This window comes from Chelonia mydas, chromosome 14 (assembly GCF_015237465.2).
Source record: "Chelonia mydas isolate rCheMyd1 chromosome 14, rCheMyd1.pri.v2, whole genome shotgun sequence".
NCBI classification, from domain to species: Eukaryota; Metazoa; Chordata; order Testudines; family Cheloniidae; genus Chelonia; species Chelonia mydas.
In genome coordinates, this window is record NC_051254.2 from 27,578,316 (window position 1) to 27,597,663 (window position 19,348).

The window sequence follows — 19,348 nt, forward strand, 5'->3', positions numbered from 1 at the left end:
GGAAAAGTGAGAGAGGGGAATGTGCACTGCCCGACAACACTGAAAGATTTAACACTGCACTCTGTGTGCTGGGCTGTGAGGGATTCACCTCGGCGAGACATTGCTAGGAGGTGGAGGTGGTAGCTGGGAGATACTGGGCTGTCGGGGTGGCCAGGGAATCTGTGAAGAGGAAGGGAGGGATCAGCCTTAAGCCTGAGGGGGGGGGGGGGGGGGGATCTGGGCTGTGGATCAGAGGCAGGGTCAATTCTGGGCTCTCACCTCCCCTGTGACTTCCCTGCCCCCAAGCCAAGTCCCTAGCAGGATCCAGGTTTGTCTGGACTGTGAAGGTGGCAGGTGACATTTTTCAGTGCTGGTAACGTGGCCCCAATCTTCACTTTCCCACCAGCCTCTGTCCCTCAGGGGAGAATCCGCTTCAGCTCTAGGTGGGGGCAGGATCTTGGCTTAGACTGCATTCCTGGGACACAGGGGAACATCCCCCTGGGGACCCTGAAATCAACCTCTCTAGCCTCCTACAGTGTAGTCCCTATGTTCAGCAGCTGGGAGAGGCACTTGAGGGAGGGCGGAGAGCCGTGAGCAAGGAGGGACTCAGGAGAGGGGTTGGAACTGGAGTGAGAAGAGGAAGAGCAGGGGCAAGGCTTCAGGGGCAAGGGGGAGCATGGGGGTGGAGCACCCCTGGGGAAAAATAAGTCTGCACCTAGGGTAATGGGGGATTCTATCATTAGAAATCTAGATAGCTGGGTTTGTGATGACTGGGAGAGCTACAATGTGAATTGCCTGTGTGGTGAGAAGGCTGCTGATTTCTCAAGACATCTGGACAGACTTATGTGCAGTGCTGGAGAGGAGCCTGTGGTTGTGGTACGTCACTACCATTAGCATAGGAAAAGGTAGGAGAAATGTCCTGGAAGCCAGATTTAGGCTGCTAGGAAAGATATCAAAGTCCAGAACCTCCATGGTAGCGTTGTAAGGTCCGTGGCCTTCTTTTGCAGTAAAAACAGCAGCCACGAGCTCAGTTGCAGAGTCACATCCTCCCATTCCATCTATTGCACCAAAACAATGTAATATCAGACTGCTAAGAAGGCACTCCTGTCCTAATAGTACCTACCACCACCAGATAAATAAAGATCTTTAAACATCTTAAGAAAAAAACTTTGTTTGGTTGCTTGCCAGACAGAATGCACTTATCTACAGTTATGATTGTGAAATCTGTACTTCTCTATTGTTTTGCCTTTATGACCCCTACTTCTCTATTGTTTATCTGTCTGATTCTTCAGTTGTTTCTGTCTATGTGTAATTGGTTTCACAACATTTTAACTCTTGTGTGTAAAAGATGGTGGGCTAGGGTTGGTGAAAAATACTGTTTAGTACTTTAGTTTTAAATGATTGTTTAAAGTACAGCTAAGTACGACCTAGGTTTTAACTATATAAACTGGGGTCCAAAAAAGTTCTTTGGCAACTGAACTCCAAGACACAGCCCATGACCAAAGCTGCCAGAACTTGATAGCCTGAACGACCATTCCATGCAGAAGCCAAAGATGGAGCTCCCAGGCCATTCAATCCTGACTGGACATCAGGAGAAGCTCATCTGCCCTGCTGGGAATGGTGAGCATTGTATGTTAAGGGTGAGAGTTGCTGTTGATCAATTGTTAATAAATAGAGGTTAGGGGTGTTATTGTGTAAGGCTCTTTCACTCGTAAGAGTCCCTACAGACCCATAGAACCCCAAGTCCACCAGCAATGGGTGTTAGCCCTGAGCTTACAGAAGGGTAAAGTTGGATCACTTGCTTCCTGAGTACCCAAAAGAGAGGGTAGGGGAGTGGAAGCCCTGTAACAAGGTGTTACAGGGCCCTCTTGGCTCCTGCCCCTATTGGGATGAGAAAGTCACTCGGAGACCCTGCGTTCAGTAACCACCAGGGAGGTTTATTTACAGGTTGTGCTTCCACCACCTTTTCACCCTACAAGTAGCCCTTTACCGTCTGCAGGCAGGCAGGCAGGATGAGCTACCTCCCTGATTACACTCCCTGCCTTTCTTCCTGCTCCCTTCTTCTGAGGTTTTTATACAGCCCCAGCCTGATTAGCCAGCAGCTGTCTCTGCTTCCCCAGTTGGGGCCAGGTGGTCTAACCAACTCCAGTTCACCTCCCTTAATTGGAGCTGGAGTGACAGAGGGCTGGCTCAGCAGTTCCTGCTCAGCACCCTGTCACACACCTCCCCCCTCCCTTACCAGACCACCAGGTTCAGCTGTTCACATCCCCATCTCCCCATTCCAGGTGGGCCCTGCCAGGGACTCCTCCCTCATCTTTCTGGTGACCCATCAGGTCTTCCTTGCAGGGTTCAGCCATCTCCCACCTGCAGAAACCACATTTTGTGTGTGTGTGGAAGGGGAAGGGGGAGGGGTGGAGAGAAGAGGATGCCCCCAGAGGTCTGCTGCCACCCACAGGTCCTCATGCCATTCACACCCTGTGTGTGTCCTTCCTTTCTCCTTCGCCTCCAGCAGGGGTTTGGGTTTCATCCCAGCTCTCCCCTGGGCACCCAGGACTTCTGGTTCCCCAAACCCATCAAGCAGGGCCTGGGTCTCATCTTCTGGAGGTCCCCTTCCAGGGAGTTCTGTTGGGCCCTTCTGACAGCCCTGGGGTGGATACCTCCTCTATCCTTTCCTTCTCCCAACCTTCCTGACTCAGGCTCTGTTGTCTAGGGTTTTCAGCTTCAGAGACCCCTTCCTCAGGGGTCTCCCTGTTGGGGTTCCCTCCCCACTCTGAACTCTGGGATACAGATGTGGGGACCCACATGAAAGACCCCCTAAGCTTATAGTCTATCAGTTTAGGTTAAAACTTCCTCAAGGCATAAATTCCTTTTGTTGCCCTTGGACAGTATTGCTGTCACCAAGTGATTTTAAACAAATTCAGGGATAGCTCACTTGGAATCCCTATTTCCCCAAGCCCCTTCACCCCCTTTCCTGGGGAGGCTTGAGAATATACCAACAAATTGGTTAGCAGTGTGAGCACAGACCAAACCCTGATTTTAGTGCCCTAAAAATAAAATCAGGTTCTTAAAAGAACTTTATTATAAAAAAAAGAAAGAATCACACCTGCAAAATCAGGATGGAAGGTAACTTTACAGGGTAATAAGGTTTAAAAAAAAACAGAGGATTCCCCTCTGGGCTCAGCTTCACAGTTACAAAAACAGGAATAAAACTACCTCTTATCACAGGGAAAATTCACAAGGTAAAACAAAAGATAATCTAATGCATTTCCTTGCCTTACTTACAATTTTTGTAATCTTAGATGAATCATTTCAGGTGATGTTGTCCTACCTGGTCTGTTCGGAGAGGGAACAAAGAAAGCCTCCCCCCCAAGATCTGAAAGCATCTTCTTTCCTTATTGGTCCTTTTGGACAGGTGCCAACCAGGTTATTTGAGCTTCTTAACCCCTTACAGGTAAAGATTCAGTACAGCTGTCCAGGAGGAATTTATGCTACCTGTATCTGTATCTTTGACACACACCCTTTTCCTTCTGTGGGTTTCCTCCCCTGACCTCCTTTCTCTCTTGACCAGGGGTTCCAGTCAGTTCCCACCACCACTGGGTACCACAGTCTCTACTACCCTGCCCCTTTTCCAGCACAATGTGCTCTGGACCTCGAGGGGCACTTGGGCCATTGGGCACTGCCTCTTATCCCCATGGATGCATTCCAAATTCACTTTGCACCAGGAATCATTCATTGTGGCTTCACCAGCCCCATCCTTACAAGAGATCAGGCTGAGGCTGTGTCCACCAGACCCCACTGGGATCTCCTCCCCACCATCACGGGACTGGTGGACAGTTTCTGCCCCTTTCCACCTCCAGAGTTGGCCCACCTGCAAAGACACACTCCTTGTCCGGGCAGTTCCCTTTTTATGTCCTGGTCGCCCACACTGCCAGCAGACAAGCAGCCTGGTCCCAGTGGGAGCTTCCCGGTTGGTCTCCCATTTTTTCCTCCAGATTCTTCCTGGTCAGGGGTTCCCTGGATTTTCTCCTGATTTGCTCTTCCTTATATGGGCATCCCTCCTTCCTGGGGGAAGTCTGCCTCTGCATACTCCTCCATCAGCTTTACCACTGCCTCTACCATACTCAGTTGGTGCCATCTTACCCATAGTCTTATGTTTTCGGGGGGGCCTTGTAAAAACTGTTCCATGATCTCCCCCACTGTCTGGGCATCAGGTCTCAGCCATCGGGTGGCCCAGTCCATTAACTTCTAGGCAAATGCCTGGGCCACAAACCCCCTGCCCAGAACCTCTGACGGTACTTTTCAGCTGACAGCCCCACCCAATCTAGGATAACTGCCTTTACCACATGGTAGCTCCTGGCCTGTTCCTCATTCAGGGCCACATAGGCTGCTTGGGCTTTGCTAGCCAGGTAGCGAGCCAGCCGCAGGGCCCAGGTTGCCCTATCCCATCCTGCTCCCATGGCTACCCACTCAAAAGTGCCTAGGGGGTCATCTGCAGGGCCCATCTTACAAAGTTCCAAGCCCAGCACCCACATGCCATCCCCTACCAAGGGACTCACCATCTTCTGGAGGAGCTGCTGTTGTATGCTGGTCTGTTCTCCTATAAAGTCCTGCAGGCTCTTCTGCTGCTTGGCTTGCCAGTTGAGCAAGGCCTGCCTCTCCAGCTGGTGAGACTGATAAAAGGATTTCATAGCCTTTTACACCTCTTCCTGCTGCTTTACTAGCCACTGCAGGGTCTCCCCCATATCCAGGCTGCCAAACTCTTGCTCTGGCAAAAGATGTACCAGACAAGCACCCACATGTAACAAGGTGCTGCAGAGCCCTCTTGGCTCCTGCCCCTGTTGGGATGAGAAAGTCACTCGGAGACCCTGCGTTCAGTAACCACCAGGGAGGTTTATTTACAGGTTGTACTCCCACCACCTTTTCACCATATAAGTAGCCCTTTACCATCTGCGGGAGGGAAGTGCTAGCTACCTCCCTGCCTTTTCCCTTTCTTCTTACCCCCCTGAGTTCTTCCCCTGAGGCTTTTATACAGCCCCAGCCTAATGAGGCATCAGCTGTCTCTGCGTCCCCAATTAGGGCCAGGTGGTCTAACCAACTCCAATTCACCTCCCTTAATTGGAGCTGGAGTGACAGAGGGCTGGCTCAGCAGTTCCTGCTCAGCGCCCTGTCACAAGCCCTAAATTATGCAGTTAACAGCATTCTCTGAAATGCTTCCAATTCCATGTGCAGGGCCAGTTCCACAGGCAGAACTGCAGGGTCTCAAAGCATGGCTGGGATGACATTGTAGGGAGGAGGGTTTACAGTTTATTAGGAACTGGGGAACGTTTTGGAGGGGTCTATAAAGGAAGGAAAGAGAACCAGATTGCTGGCATGCAAAATTAAAAGGTTCATAGAGGAGTTTTTAAACTAAGGTCTGGGAGAAAGCCAACGGGTGCGGAAGAACACACAGTTTGGACAGAGACATCCCTTAGCGGAGGATTCATTAAAGGGGATTCTCTATGTCTTAGTAAAAAGGAGAGGATACATGCTGATAAAGAACAGATAGGAACTCAAGAGAAACAATCAAATTAAAAAAAGCCCCATTCAATTACATCACATGAAGGCAGACAACTAAATATTGACAAATTTCATAAATGCTACAAGTCTAAATACTAAGATGGGTGAATTTGAGTGCCTGGTATAATATGAGGATATTGATACACTAGACATCACAGAGACTTGGTAGAACGATGATAATCAGTGGGACATGATCATACCAGGGCACAGAATATATAGGAATGACAGAGGAGATTGTGCCGGTGGGGGAGTGGCACTATATGTGACAGAAAGCACAGAATCAAATGTAGTAAAATTCTTGAATGAATCAAACTGTACCATAGAATCTCTATGGATAGTAATTCCATGCTTGAATAATAAGAGTATAGCAGTAGTATCAGAGGGGTAGCCGTGTTAGTCTGTATCTACAAAAACAATGAGGAGTTCGGTGGCACCTTAAAGACTAACAGATTTATTTGGGCATAAGCTTTCATGGGCATCTGAAGAAGTGGGTTTTTTACCCACATAAGCTTATGCCCAAATAAATCTGTTAGTCTTTAAGGTGCCACCAGACTCCTCATTGTTTTAGTATGGCAGTAGGAATATACTACCAACCACCAGACCATAATGGTGGCAGTGATTGTGAAATGTTCAGGGAAATTAGAGAGCTATGAAACAAGAAAACTGAATAATAATGGGGGATTTCAAATATCCCCATCTTTTCTGGGTACATGACACCTCAGAATGGGATGCAGAGATAAAATTTCTAGATACCTTTGAAGATTGCTTCCTGGAGCAGCTAGTCCTGGAACCTACAAGGGAAGAGGCAATTCTAGATTTAGTTGTAAGTGTTGCATAGGATCTGGTCCAATAGGTGACCATAGCTGAACTGCTCAGTAATAACAACCATAATGTAATTCAATGTAGCATTCTGGGTGGATGGGGGGAATAACAAAAAAGCCCGGCATAGTAGCATTTAACTTCAAAAAGGGAAATTACACAAAAATGCTTATGCTAGTTAAGTGGAAATTAAAAGGAACAGTCACAAGAGTGACAAGCCTACAAACTGTGTGGATACTTTTTAAAATACGCAATGTAGTAAGATGAGCCCTGAAACATAAACCCTTATATCAGAGGCCTGGTATGAGGCCTAAGGCCTGAACTAAAGTAATGGTCAAGACTTTGCTAACATAAAGCAAAGTTAAGCTGTGAGCCAGAGGCAGGCCCTGCTCACAGAAGCTGGCAAGGAAAGGGCTGATGTTGTATAAACATATATCTAAAGTGTATTGGATACCAGAGCTATATACAAATCGTACAAGAACATTTTTATACCGTCCACATAGACAACAAGGACAGGGGCAAAAGGCTAGTATGATGGATAGAGTTGTTTTGTTCGAACCAACATGTACAAGGTGAGAGGCGGCACCTTACTACATAGAAGGGTGGTGCATTGTTACGTAAAAGGTTTGCACCTCAGTACGTCAGGAGCATTATGTAACTTGTTTGTACCTGTGTATAAGAATGCATCCCTGGGGCGGTGTCTTTGTCCAGCTTAGGGGGCAGTGGAAAGTCCCGCCACTGACTGAGCTGAGTCCATTGCCAGGGAGCACATAGGGACTAGCAATAAACTGCACATGAATCAGGGGGCTAGAGATTGTGTTTCTCTTCGACAATAAACCTGGCCGATGTGCCTTCGTACCTTACTAGAGTCTGTGGTCATTGGGGATTCTCTCGGAGTCTGCTGTGTTAGCAATCTGTGCAGAGCTGGAGCAGCACACAGAGGGAATACGCACACAGCCGATTGTTATCATCATAGAACAAGAACGGAGCACCACACCGGTAGCATCTGACAACACACCATAATAGAGGCTCAAATCCAATGTATACCATAAATAACAACAATAACAATGAAAAAGAAAGAAGAAGAGGAAGAAATAGTAAGAGAACCAGAAAAAAATGCCACAATGGCTAAACAACACAGTAAAAGAGATGGTTAGAGGCAAAAAGGCATCCTTTAAAAACTGGAAATAAAATCCTACTGCGGGAAATAGAAGGGAAGATAAATTGTGGCAAGTCAAGTGTAAAAGTATAATCATGCAGGCCAAAAAAGAATTTGAAGAGCAACTGGTAAAATACATAAAAACTAAGCAAAACAATTTAAATATATCAGAAGCAGGAAGGCTGCCAAACAATCAGTAGGGCCTATGGACAATCAAAGGGCTAAAGGAGCATTCAAACAAGACAAGGCTGTTACAGAGAAGTAAAATGAATTCTTTGCATTGATTTTCACTGCAGAAGGTCTGAGATAAATACCCAAACCTCAGCCATTCTTTTTAGGTGTCAAATTTGAGGAACGGACCCAGATTGAGGTGTTGATAGAGGAGGTTTTGGAAAGCGGCGCAGGCCAAGGGATGTGCTGTAGCCCCCATTGGCCTGGACCAGAGAACCGTGGCCAGTGGGAGCCGCGATCAGCCGAACCTGCGGACGCGGCAGGTAAACAAAGCGGCCCGGTGCGCCAGGGGCTTTCCCTGAACAAATGGTGGACCACAGTTGAGAACCACTGAAGGAATGAGTTCGAAGGGTGAAACTCCTGTACTAGCATTAGGGGTTGCCCTCATGGAAAGAAGAGCCGCAGGTAGTTGTGCTACCCAGTTGGTTCCTTAATAATAGTACCCTCAGAAAGAGGGCACTAGTGAGGTTCCCCTGTAGTTGGCATCAAAGTAGCAGGATTAAGAAGATTAAAGTGTGCAATTGTAATGTGTGGGTTTAAGAGGGTGCACTCCCACAAGGACCCAGTATGCCTTGCTGAAGTAAAGAGTGAATAATGTCACCTACCACATTCACGGCCTCAGGTTTGAGAGGGTATTGCTTGGTAGGTGGAGGGAGTTGACTGGTAACCTGGGTGGGTGTGCAGAGTTGAGCAGGCACCAAACTGCAAGATAGCTTATTCTCTGCCCAAACAGAGGGGAACCTGGAACATAATTCTTGAAAAGGGTTAGAGGTGTTCCAAGTGAGAGGCACGGATTTGGAAGTTGCAACAGAAGAGAGAAATTTATCATTACGGAGAGGAATGGTATGAGTACGCATAAGTTTATCAGTAAAGGTAACTGTACTCTGAGCAAGGTTAAGAGTCACTGCAAGATTGCAGAGGGCGTCCATGCCCCAAATAGTTCCCTCTGCATTTGGAGCTACATAAAAAGACTGACTCCAGAAGAATAGATTAGATTTTACAAGAACAGGATAGCTTTTATAAGCTGTGAGTTGTGCTCCCCCTACCCCTGAAATGGTAATGTACTGTTTAGTAGTGGGGAGGGGGAGGTCAGTAATGGAAACAGACGCTCATGTGTCCATGAGAATTGTGCATGGCTGGCCCCATATCCATGCTTGTAAGTGTGGCCTCAAGAGATTTATATCTCCATCAGCAGTATTGACGAGCAAGGAGGGCCGCTGGATCCTAGCAAGTCATGGAATTTAAAAGCCTGGCCATTTCCTCTTTGCTTAGGTGTGAGTAAGGGTTGGCAGCTGGTTGAGATACCAGTTGGGGCTGGTTGCCCAGAGCTACTCGGCTTGGGCATTCAGCTGCCCAATGTCTGGTCGCCCCACATACAAAACACTGTAAGGTAGTGGTGGGGGGTGGGGGTGGGACCAGGACCAGATTGAAAGGGCAGTGGGGTACTGTGGGGATTCAACTGGCCATGATTCTGTCCCTGATTAGGCTTTTGGGCCTTGCACCTGCAGTTCTTTTGGGTATGCCCGAGACACCCACAATTATAACAGGTTACATTACTTTTTGCTGTTACCACAGAAGCGCGAGTAGCCTTGCTCTTTATATCTTTAGCTTGTCTGGCTTCACATTCAGAGGCCCACATACAGATGGAGTCATAATCAGAGCCTGGATTCACTCCCAAGTTAAGGGCTGTTTGCAGGTGGGAGTTAAAACCTTCCTTTAACATTTTTAGAAATGCCTGATCAGTTTTCTTAGGATCGGCAATGCCTGCATTACTTGAATACCTTTCCCATTTTTGCTCACAATATTCAGCAACAGGTTCGTCCTTGCCTTGTATGCACCCCACTATTAGTCCCCAATTACTGGCTCCGTTCCCCAAGGCGTTTTGGATGGCTTCCTTAAAATCACTGCAGGCACGAGTCATATCACTTTCTGATTCAAATCTGATGGAGGCCCAAGTGCCATTCCGGTGCTCTTCTGAGGGGATCTTGACCCATGAAAGATTGGGGCATTTAGCCTTAGTTGGGATATGAAGATCCCTGGAATGTAATAATATATGTGGTAACCATCTGACTTATTTCTTTCCAAGAATACCAAATTTGGGTCTTTGGGCTTTAGATCAAGGAGATCTTTCAGTAACCCTCTCATTTCCTCTGTGCTGAGAGGAGCGTACTTATAAGTATTATGAGCCACTCTGTTATCTGCTGGCCCTGACCACCGCGTGGTTATTTGGAGAGGGGCCAGGGGAGCACTGGCACTTAAGTTGGGTTAAAAGGAGGAGGCCAATTATCCCAGTTTTGCCCCAGGTGTGCCAGGTTCCAATCTTGGATTTGTTTTTCAAGGTATTTCCAATTAATTTCATATTGTTCTTTATCAGTATTGCTGTTTGAATCAGGGTCAGTAAAATTACCCTTTTGTTGTATGCTAGCAGCAATACGGCGTGCAGAGGAGCTGCTTTCTTTTATTTTTGCTTTGAGAGTATTGTCCTCTGCTTGAAGCTCACTTAATATGTGGTTTAAATCTGTCTTTTGGTTCAGCTCTGATGTAAGAGTCTTTTGGAGAGTTTCCAATTCCTGTAACTTCCTTTCATATTCACAGTACAGTATCACAATTCCTTTCTCCAGCTTTCCTTTCGTCTGACCAGACCACCATAACATCCTATCCTTCACACTCATAGCCTCATTCCATCCATCCTTTGCCCTAGTCTTTTGAACCTTCTCATGTTTTCCTTTTATAAAATCAATGATTCTCCCTCCCGTAGAGGGTATCACTGATACACCCTGGGGCAAGTCATACGACATTGTTACCCAGCTTCCTGAAACTCACTCAAGCGGCGTTTCAGGGGAACCGACTGAGCACACGCTTGTACTCAGCACTACTGAAGCACACTCTGGTGCTCAGTACTTGGTATTGCAGCCTTCACTTACAGGGATCCCTGCAACCCGAAAACCCTGGTACTGCAGCCTTCGCCTAACAGCAATCCCTGCAACCCAAAAACCCTGCCACAAACATAATCCCGTTCAGTCCTCTTGTCTGTGCATCCCATATGTGGTTCGTATTAAAAAAGGGGTGTGAAAGGGTGTCTTGGGGAGTCCCAAACCAAGGTGTGAACTAGAAGTGGTAAGTAAAAGAGTACTCGCCTCTATCCCTGGTTGTGAGAAACTCTCCGAGGATTCCCGATCACACCCTGCTCGCTGCGCCAAACTGTGAAGCAAAGAGATTCTTTTCCCCAAGAATCAGGCAGGCACGGACAATACTAAAGGGGTCTATTTACGGGTCTATTTACGGTACTGGGAAGACTGACAAGCAATTATATACCTTTCTCTTATCACTTCATTTGCATTTATCTTGTTCTTACAGAGACAAACCTTGTTTCAGAGACAGAGAACGCACTTAACACAACAGTGACATGAACAGAACATATACATCAAAACTATTTTGATTACATCAATTATCCGTGACTACCTTAAGGCAAAGAGGTGGGGTGGGGGTGAGTGTTTACAAATATCTGGAGGGCTGTGAAGGGAGGGTTTGTTCTGTTCTAAGAGCCAAGTTACTGGGCGGACATTTGACCATATAAGTTTATCAAGTGTTTACACTTGTCAGTGTCCTTGGGCTTCCCGTATTTCTGCTTGCTAGTTATGTGGGTTTCTGTTTCAGCTGCTAACTGAATTTTAACTCTTGCCTAACACCCCTAAGCATTAGCCTCCCTTTTGGGGAGAGTGGCTATTCATCCCAGGGCAAACACCGCACTTAGCAATAGAACAATGGTTGGAGCCAGGCAGGGTGATCCCCTGTCAATCCCAAGGGGAGATCATGGAGAGGAACCCTGCTAAGAGTTACACAGGCACCTCTCCCCCTTTAACCTATGATGACCAGACGTCCTGATATTAGGGACTTTGTCTTATACACACAACTGTACCTCCCCCCCCAAAAAAGGGTCCCAATTTTTCACACATGATATCTGGTCACCCAACTTTAACTCAGTGTGTCAGCTTTTGCTCTCCAGCTCTACAACTAGCCCAGACAGAGTCCCCAGCAGCACAACCCCCTCCACACCCCACTCTGACCTCCATAAGCCTTGGAGTGCACACAGCTGTGACTGGAGCTTGGTTCAGCTGCCCAGGCATATCCTTGCTATACCCCCACCCCACCTTCTCCTGCTGCTGCCTTGGGTGTGCCTGCAGCGCCTCTCTCTTTTCAAAGCTAAATGCCCTGCCTCCCAGGGCAGCTGACTGGTTTAGTCACCCTGGGGACTTGGCCAATCTCCAGCCTTTGTTTTGGATTGACATCTTTCCCCTCCAGTAGAACACCAGTGACTGGTACCCAGTCCCCTGTCTCCATTTTGGAACGACATCCTCCCCCACTCCACCCCCCACAGGGAGGGGCAGGAGCCATCCCCCCTCTGGCAGTGGCCAGCCAAGAGCTGACAAGCAAAGCAGGTGAGGTGGACAGAGGAAGGGGATTGTCTGTTCTGAATCCCCTTGGCAGCAGCATTTTCCACAAGCCCCTAAGTTAAGAGCAGCCACATTTTGCCCTTGGATAGGCTTTAGTGGACCAGAACCTACCAGTTGGTGGCTGGCTTTGCTGGCTGATGACCCCAGGGCTGGGTAAACTGACAGGACTTAATCATTTAAAAAAAGAACTTTTTTTATACCCAACAACCTTGTTTTGTTCAACGGCTGCTTGCAGCAAGGCACTGTCCTGGCAGAGGCCTGGATTCTGCAGTGTGGACAGCACACACAGCTCAGCCAACATGAAAACAAGTGTCAGACCATCTTATCTAAACAGACACAACAAACGGGAAACTGAAACACAGAGCGGGAATTTAACTTGTCTAAGGTCAGACATCAGGGCTTGGGGCAGAGCTGGAACAGAACTCAGGTGTCCTGACACTGGATGTGGTTTCAGGGAAGTGGGGCAGGGACTCTCACACCCTCAGTTTACAGCCTGGAGGAACAATGGTGTCCCATGCCTCAGCTGGAAGAGAGGGGGAGGGGAGCCTGAGCTGGCTGTTGAGCCCTCTCCCTAGCTGATGGAGCTAGCTGATGGATGGGCTGGGCAGGGAAGAGGCAGTTTGTAACTGCCACCTATTGCTGCTAGGGGCCATCAGTCTGTGCACCTGCTGGGCAGGCATGACACTACTTTTGGGATTCATCACTGCAGCCTGCTAAGGCCCTGGAGCTCTCCCAGGGGACAGGTCACACATTCATATCTCTGAACTCAGAGATTTTTCTGGGTGGCTCTCCTGCCCTCAGATGCCCCTGGTACGGTAAGAGGGATGGGGATGCAGAGGGAATGGGGGGAAAAGAAGCAATGGAAGATTTCTTCAAGGGGAGACAAATGGCAGAGGAGGATTATGGAGAAACACCTAGGTTGGAAGGTGGGAGGAGGATTTGGGGATGGGAGGAAGGAGCTCAGCGGGGAGGGAAGATCAATTGATTGATTTAGATGGGGAAGAGAAACCAGCTTGAAAGAAAGGGACAATTTTTCGGGGAGAAATATTCTGGGAAAGAATCAAGGTGGGGGTGGGTGGGAGGGATATATTTCATCTGAGGGGAAAGAAGAAGGAGATCCAGGAGAGTGTTTTTTGAGGGACAGGGGACACTCAGCCAAGGTGAGAGCAGAGAATCATCCTAGATGGGGCAGATTTTTTGGGGGGGTTGGGGGGGTGGTAGCAGACTGAGGAAGATAACTTTGAGGGAGGAGGGATGGTCTGGGACAGGACAAGATTTTTATTTTCTGGTCAGGACATGCAAACTGGACAGGGAGGCTTTGATGAGGAAGCAACAAGAGGGTGGGAAAGATAGGCTAGAAAGTGCAGGATTTGGTGGTGGTGGGGATCGAGGCTAAGGGAAGAGATCTTGGAAGGGTCAGGGTGGGAGGCAGTGCTTAAAGTGGTCTGAAAAAAGTGTGTGTAGGGGGGTCGTCTGTCATAATCTGGGAGCAGCAACCCTCACCATCCTCTGTGAGTTCTCAAAGACACTTGGTAATGGTTCTGAGAATGCTCTGGCTTGTTCCTTAAGTACCGGCACCTCGCAGAAGCTACTAGATCGCACGCCCTGGTTCTCATGGGCGACTTTAATCATCCTGATATCTGCTGGGAGAGCACTACAGTGGTGCACAGACAATCCAGGAAGTTTTTGGAAAATGTAGGAGACAATTTCCTGGTGCAAGTGCTGGAGGAGCCAACTAGGAGCAGAGCTCTTCTTGACCTGCTGCTCACAAACGGGGAAGAATTAGTAGGGGAAGCAAAAGTGGATGGGAACCTGGGAGGCAGTGACCATGAGATGGTCGAGTTCAGGATCCTGACACAGGGAAGAAAGGAGAGCAGCAGAATACGGACCCTGGACTTCAGGAAAGCAGACTTCGACTCCCTCAGGGAACTGATGGGTAGGATCCCCTGGGGGAATAACATGAGGGGGAAAGGAGTCCAGGAGAGCTGGCTGTATTTCAAAGAATCCCTATTGAGGTTACAGGGACAAACCATCCCGATGTGTCGAAAGAATAGTAAATATGGCAGGCGACCAGCTTGGCTTAACAGTGAAATCCTTGTGGATCTTAAACACAAAAAAGAAGCTTACAAGAAGTGGAAGATTGGACAAATGACCAGGGAAGAGTATAAAAATATTGCTTGGGCATGTAGGAATGAAATCAGGAGGGCCAAATCGCACCTGGAGCTGCAGCTAGCAAGAGATGTTAAGAGTAACAAGAAGGGTTTCTTCAGGTATGTTGGCAACAAGAAGAGAGCCAAGGAAAGTGTGGGCCCCTTACTGAATGAGGGAGGCAACCTAGTGACAGAGGATGTGGAAAAAGCTAATGCACTCAATGCTTTTTTTGCCTCTGTCTTCACAAACAAGGTCAGCTCCCAGACTGTTGCGCTGGGCAACACAGCATGGGGAGTAGGTGACCAGCCCTCTGTGGAGAAAGAAGTGGTTCGGGACTATTTAGAAAAGCTGGACATGCACAAGTCCATGGGGACAGATGCGTTGCATCCGAGAGTGCTAAAGGAGTTGGTGGCTGTGATTGCAGAGCCATTGGCCATTATCTTTGAAAACTCATGGCGATCGGGGGAAGTCCCGGACGACTGGAAAAAGGCTAATGTAGTGCCCATCTTTAAAAAAGGGAAGAAGGAGGATCCTGGGAACTACAGGCCAGTCAGCCTCATCTCAGTCCCCGGAAAAATCATGGAGCAGGTCCTCAAGGAATCAATCCTGAAGCACTTACATGAGAGGAAAGTGATTAGGAACAGTCAGCATGGATTCACCAAGGGAAGGTCATGCCTGACTAATCTAATCGCCTTCTATGATGAGATTACTGGTTCTGTGGATGAAGGGAAAGCAGTGGATGTATTGTTTCTTGACTTTAGCAAAGCTTTTGACACGGTCTCCCACAGTATTCTTGTCAGCAAGTTAAAGAAGTATGGGCTGGATGAATGCACTATAAGGTGGGTAGAAAGTTGGCTAGATTGTCGGGCTCAACGGGTAGTGATCAATGGCTCCATGTCTAGTTGGTAGCCGGTATCAAGTGGAGTGCCCCAAGGGTTGGTCCTGGGGCCGGTTTTGTTCAATATCTTCATAAATGATCTGGAAGATGGTGTGGATTGCACTCTCAGCAAATTTGCGGATGATACTAAACTAGGAGGAGTGGTAGATATGATGGCAGGTAGGGACAGGATACAGAGGGACCTAGACAAATTGGAGGATTGGGCCAAAAGAAATCTGATGAGGTTCAACAAGGATAAGTGCAGGGTCCTGCACTTAGGATGGAAGAATCCAATGCACCGCTACAGACTAGGGACCGAATGGCTAGGCAGCAGTTCTGTGGAAAAGGACCTAAGGGTGACAGTGGACAAAAAGCTGGATATGAGTCAACAGTGTGCCCTTGTTGCCAAGAAGACCGATGGCATTTTGGGATGTATAAGTAGGGGCATAGCCAGGAGATCGAGGGACGTGATCGTTCCCCTCTATTCGACGTTGGTGAGGCCTCATCTGGAGTACTGTGTCCAGTTTTGGGCCCCGCACTACAAGAAGGATGTGGATAGATTGGAGAGAGTCCAGCGAAGGGCAACAAAAATGATTAGGGGTCTGGAACACATGACTTATGAAGAGAGGCTGAGGGAACTGGGATTGTTTAGTCTGCAGAAGAGAAGAATGAGGGGGGATTTGATAGCTGCTTTCAACTACCTGAGAGGTGGTTCCAAAGAGGATGGTTCTAGACTATTCTCAGTGGTAGAAGGTGACAGAACAAGGAGTAATGGTCTCAAGTTGCAGTGGGGGAGGTTTAGGTTGGATATTAGGAAAAACGTTTTTCACTAGGAGGGTGGTGAAACACTGGAATGTGTTACCTAAGGAGGTGGAATCTCCTTCCTTAGAAGTTTTTAAGGTCAGGCTTGACAAAGCCCTGGCTGGGATGATTTAATTGGGGATTGGTCCTGCTTTGAGCAGGGGGTGGACTAGATGACCTCCTGAGGTCCCTTCCAACCCTGATATTCTATGATTCTATGATTCTACCCTAAGGTAAATTTCCTCAGGCCCTGCTGACTTAAATATGTCTAATTTACCTAGATAATCTTTAACTTGTTTGTGACGCTACACCCCATATTCTTCAAAGAAACATTGTTACGATATGAATATGGCATAACCAAGATGTGTTTCATGCATGATGCGTCATGTGAGATATCATTGGAAAGGTTATGATTTACTGACTATGATTATCCTATTTCTATGCATGTATGATTTCTGTATCTGAAGTTAGAAATATTGACTATGTAACAATCACAACTGTGGTTTACACTTGGGGAACGCCCACCAGACAGTATGCACTCAGCCTGGATGGGCCATTAGGAAGGACAATAGGTCTTTGAAGATGCTAATCTCCCACCTTCCTGTGAAGCTTCCTGGGCTGCTGCTTTGACACTGCAAGGTCAGGTGATCCTGTGACCTGGTACTGAACACCATCTTGATCTGCTGGTATTTTTCCACTGGAAGGGGGTGGGGGTCAGACTAGGAAACAAAGGATGCAAATCCTATTTAAGGCTGGGGAGTGAGTTAATCTTGGTTGTTCATAGAATCATAGAATATCAGGGTTGGAAGGGACCTCAGGAGGTCATCTAGTCCAACCCCCTGCTCAAAGCAGGACCAATCCCCAATTAAATCATCCCAGCCAGGGCTTTGTCAAGCCTGACCTTAAAAACTTCTAAGGAAGGAGATTCTACCACCTCCCTAGGTAACGCATTCCAGTGTTTCACCACCCTCCTAGTGAAAAAGTTTTTCCTAATATCCAACCTAAACCGCCCCCACTGCAACTTGAGACCATTACTCCTTGTCCTGTCCTCTTCTACCACTGAGAATAGTCTAGAACCAACCTCTTTGGAACCACCTCTCAGGTAGTTGAAAGCAGCTATCAAATCCCCCCTCATTCTTCTCTTCTGCAGACTAAACAATCCCAGTTCCCTCAGCCTCTCTTCATAAGTCATGTGTTCCAGACCCCTAATCATTTTTGTTGCCCTTCGCTGGACTCTCTCCAATCTATCCACATCCTTCTTGTAGTGTGGGGCCCAAAACTGGACATAGTACTCCAGATGAAGCCTCACCAATGTCGAATAGAGGGGAACGATCACGTCCCTCGATCTCCTGGCTATGCCCCTACTTATACATCCCAAAATGCCATTGGCCTTCTTGGCAACAAGGGCACACTGTTGACTCATATCCAGCTTCTCGTCCACTGTCACCCCTAGGTCCTTTTCCGCAGAACTGCTGCCTAGCCATTCGGTCCCTAGTCTGTAGCGGTGCATTGGATTCTTCCGTCCTAAGTGTAGGACCCTGCACTTATCCTTGTTGAACCTCATCAGATTTCTTTTGGCCCAATCCTCCAATTTATCTAGGTCCCTCTGTATCCTATCCCTGCCCTCCAGCGTATCTACCACTCCTCCTAATTTAGTATCATCTGCAAATTTGCTGAGAGTGCAATCCACACCATCCTCCAGATCATTTATGAAGATATTGAACAAAACCGGACCCAGGACTGACCCTTGGGGCACTCCACTTGATACCGGCTGCCAACTAGACATGGAGCCATTGATCACTACCCGTTGAGCCCGACAATCTAGCCAACTTTCTACCCACCTTATAGTGCATTCATCCAACCCATACTTCTTTAACTTGCTGACAAGAATACTGTGGGAGACCATGTCAAAAGCTTTGCTAAAGTCAAGAAACAATACATCCACTGCTTTCCCTTCCACTTCCTCCCCACCCAAGAAGGAAGACTGCTGAAAACACCTGAAGAAACAAAGGAACTAAACTGGGGGGGAGGGCAGGGGCTGAGCCCAGGTGAGAAAGATCTAGCCTGTGAAGGGTATGCCTGGAGATTTAAGCTGGAAGCAGTGCAGTTTACCTTCAAGAATCTCTGCAACCTGTATAAAACTACTGTTGTGAAGTACCTTATGTTTAGTCATTTACACTAGTCCAAAGTTAGTGCAAAACACCACAACATCAGAATGGTTTGACATCCACTTTGCATTGATGTGAGTAAGTAAGGGCAGCGGTGAATCAGACCCATAATGCCCAGAGGTCCAGAGAGGACATAGTAAGGTATCACGAAGGGCATCCATTCCATCTGTCAAGAGGAAGAGATGGGAGCCTCCTATCCAGTCTATTCCTTTGTGTATAATTTGTTTGCGTTTCAAATAAAATTTTTGCACAGATGGGGATGATGTTTAAAAAAAATCAGGGAGAGAAAACAAAAATTGTAACCTTTCAAAAAGTCTTATGATTTTTAAGACAGTTTCACAATTTACTTTCGGGTCTGTTTCATGATGTTTAACTGACAGGGTTGGCAAGACTGCACAAAACAACATTTAGGGTGAGAACTTGCTACCAGTTAATTTAGTGTAATAAACTTAGTTTGCATGTTTTGTTTTATTTGCTCAGTAATCTGCTTTGTTCTGTTTGCTATCGCTTATAATCACTTAAAATCTACCTTTTGTAGTTAATAAACTTGTGTTTTGTTTATTCTAAAACCCAGTTTGTGCAATTCATAACTGTGGGGGATGCAAAAAGCTGTGCATATCTTCCTCCACCTTGAGGGAGGGGGCAAATGTCATGAGCTTACATTGTATAGATCTCTATACAGCACAAGACAATATAATTTTGGGTTTACACTCCAGAGAGCGTGTTCACTTGAGTGCTAGGCAATCCCCAAGTTGAGCCATCCTACACAGAGCTGATTGCAGACTCTGTTTGATTCTACAGCTGGGTGTTTCCCTACCTGTGTGAGTACCAGAGAAGGCTTGAGGGCCGGGCACAGCAGGAAAGGGTGAGGGAGCCCAGGCTGGTGGAAGGGATGGGTTCAGTGGGCTAAACGTCACACTGTTCTTTCCCTGTTTTGACTTGAGATCCTTCCACCTTGTTAATATAAATTGTATTAAGTATCTGGTCACAATTAACTTTTAGTAACGACTGAAGCAAAAAAGGCATCTGGAACCACCCCCCACTCCCTTTTCCCTAACACTCCCTAATCCTTTCCGTCCTGGGGAATGTCTCCCTCTCTGTTCCAAGGGATAGGATTTTTGCAAGATATGAAAATAGAGACTTAAGTATAAAA

General features: G+C 47.4%; 1 protein-coding gene across 2 annotated transcripts; it reads right to left on the minus strand.

Annotated features, from left to right (window-relative positions):
• Window positions 1-718: 718 nt before the first annotated feature.
• LOC122462974 lies at window positions 719-4,967 on the minus strand. Of its 2 annotated transcripts, XR_006285890.1 has the most exons (3): window positions 4,924-4,965; window positions 4,536-4,649; window positions 719-1,037 (listed from the first exon to the last, which is right to left on the minus strand). XR_006285890.1 is itself a non-coding variant. In XM_043528909.1 (2 exons), the coding sequence occupies exons 1-2, from the start codon at window positions 4,924-4,926 to the stop codon at window positions 802-804; spliced, it is 627 nt and encodes a 208-aa protein (XP_043384844.1). In that variant the 5' UTR covers window positions 4,927-4,967; the 3' UTR covers window positions 719-801. The 2 variants fall into 2 exon arrangements, 1 of the variants encoding a protein (XP_043384844.1); XM_043528909.1 differs by having other exon boundaries at window positions 4,536-4,967.
• Between the last annotated feature and the right edge of the window lie 14,381 nt (window positions 4,968-19,348).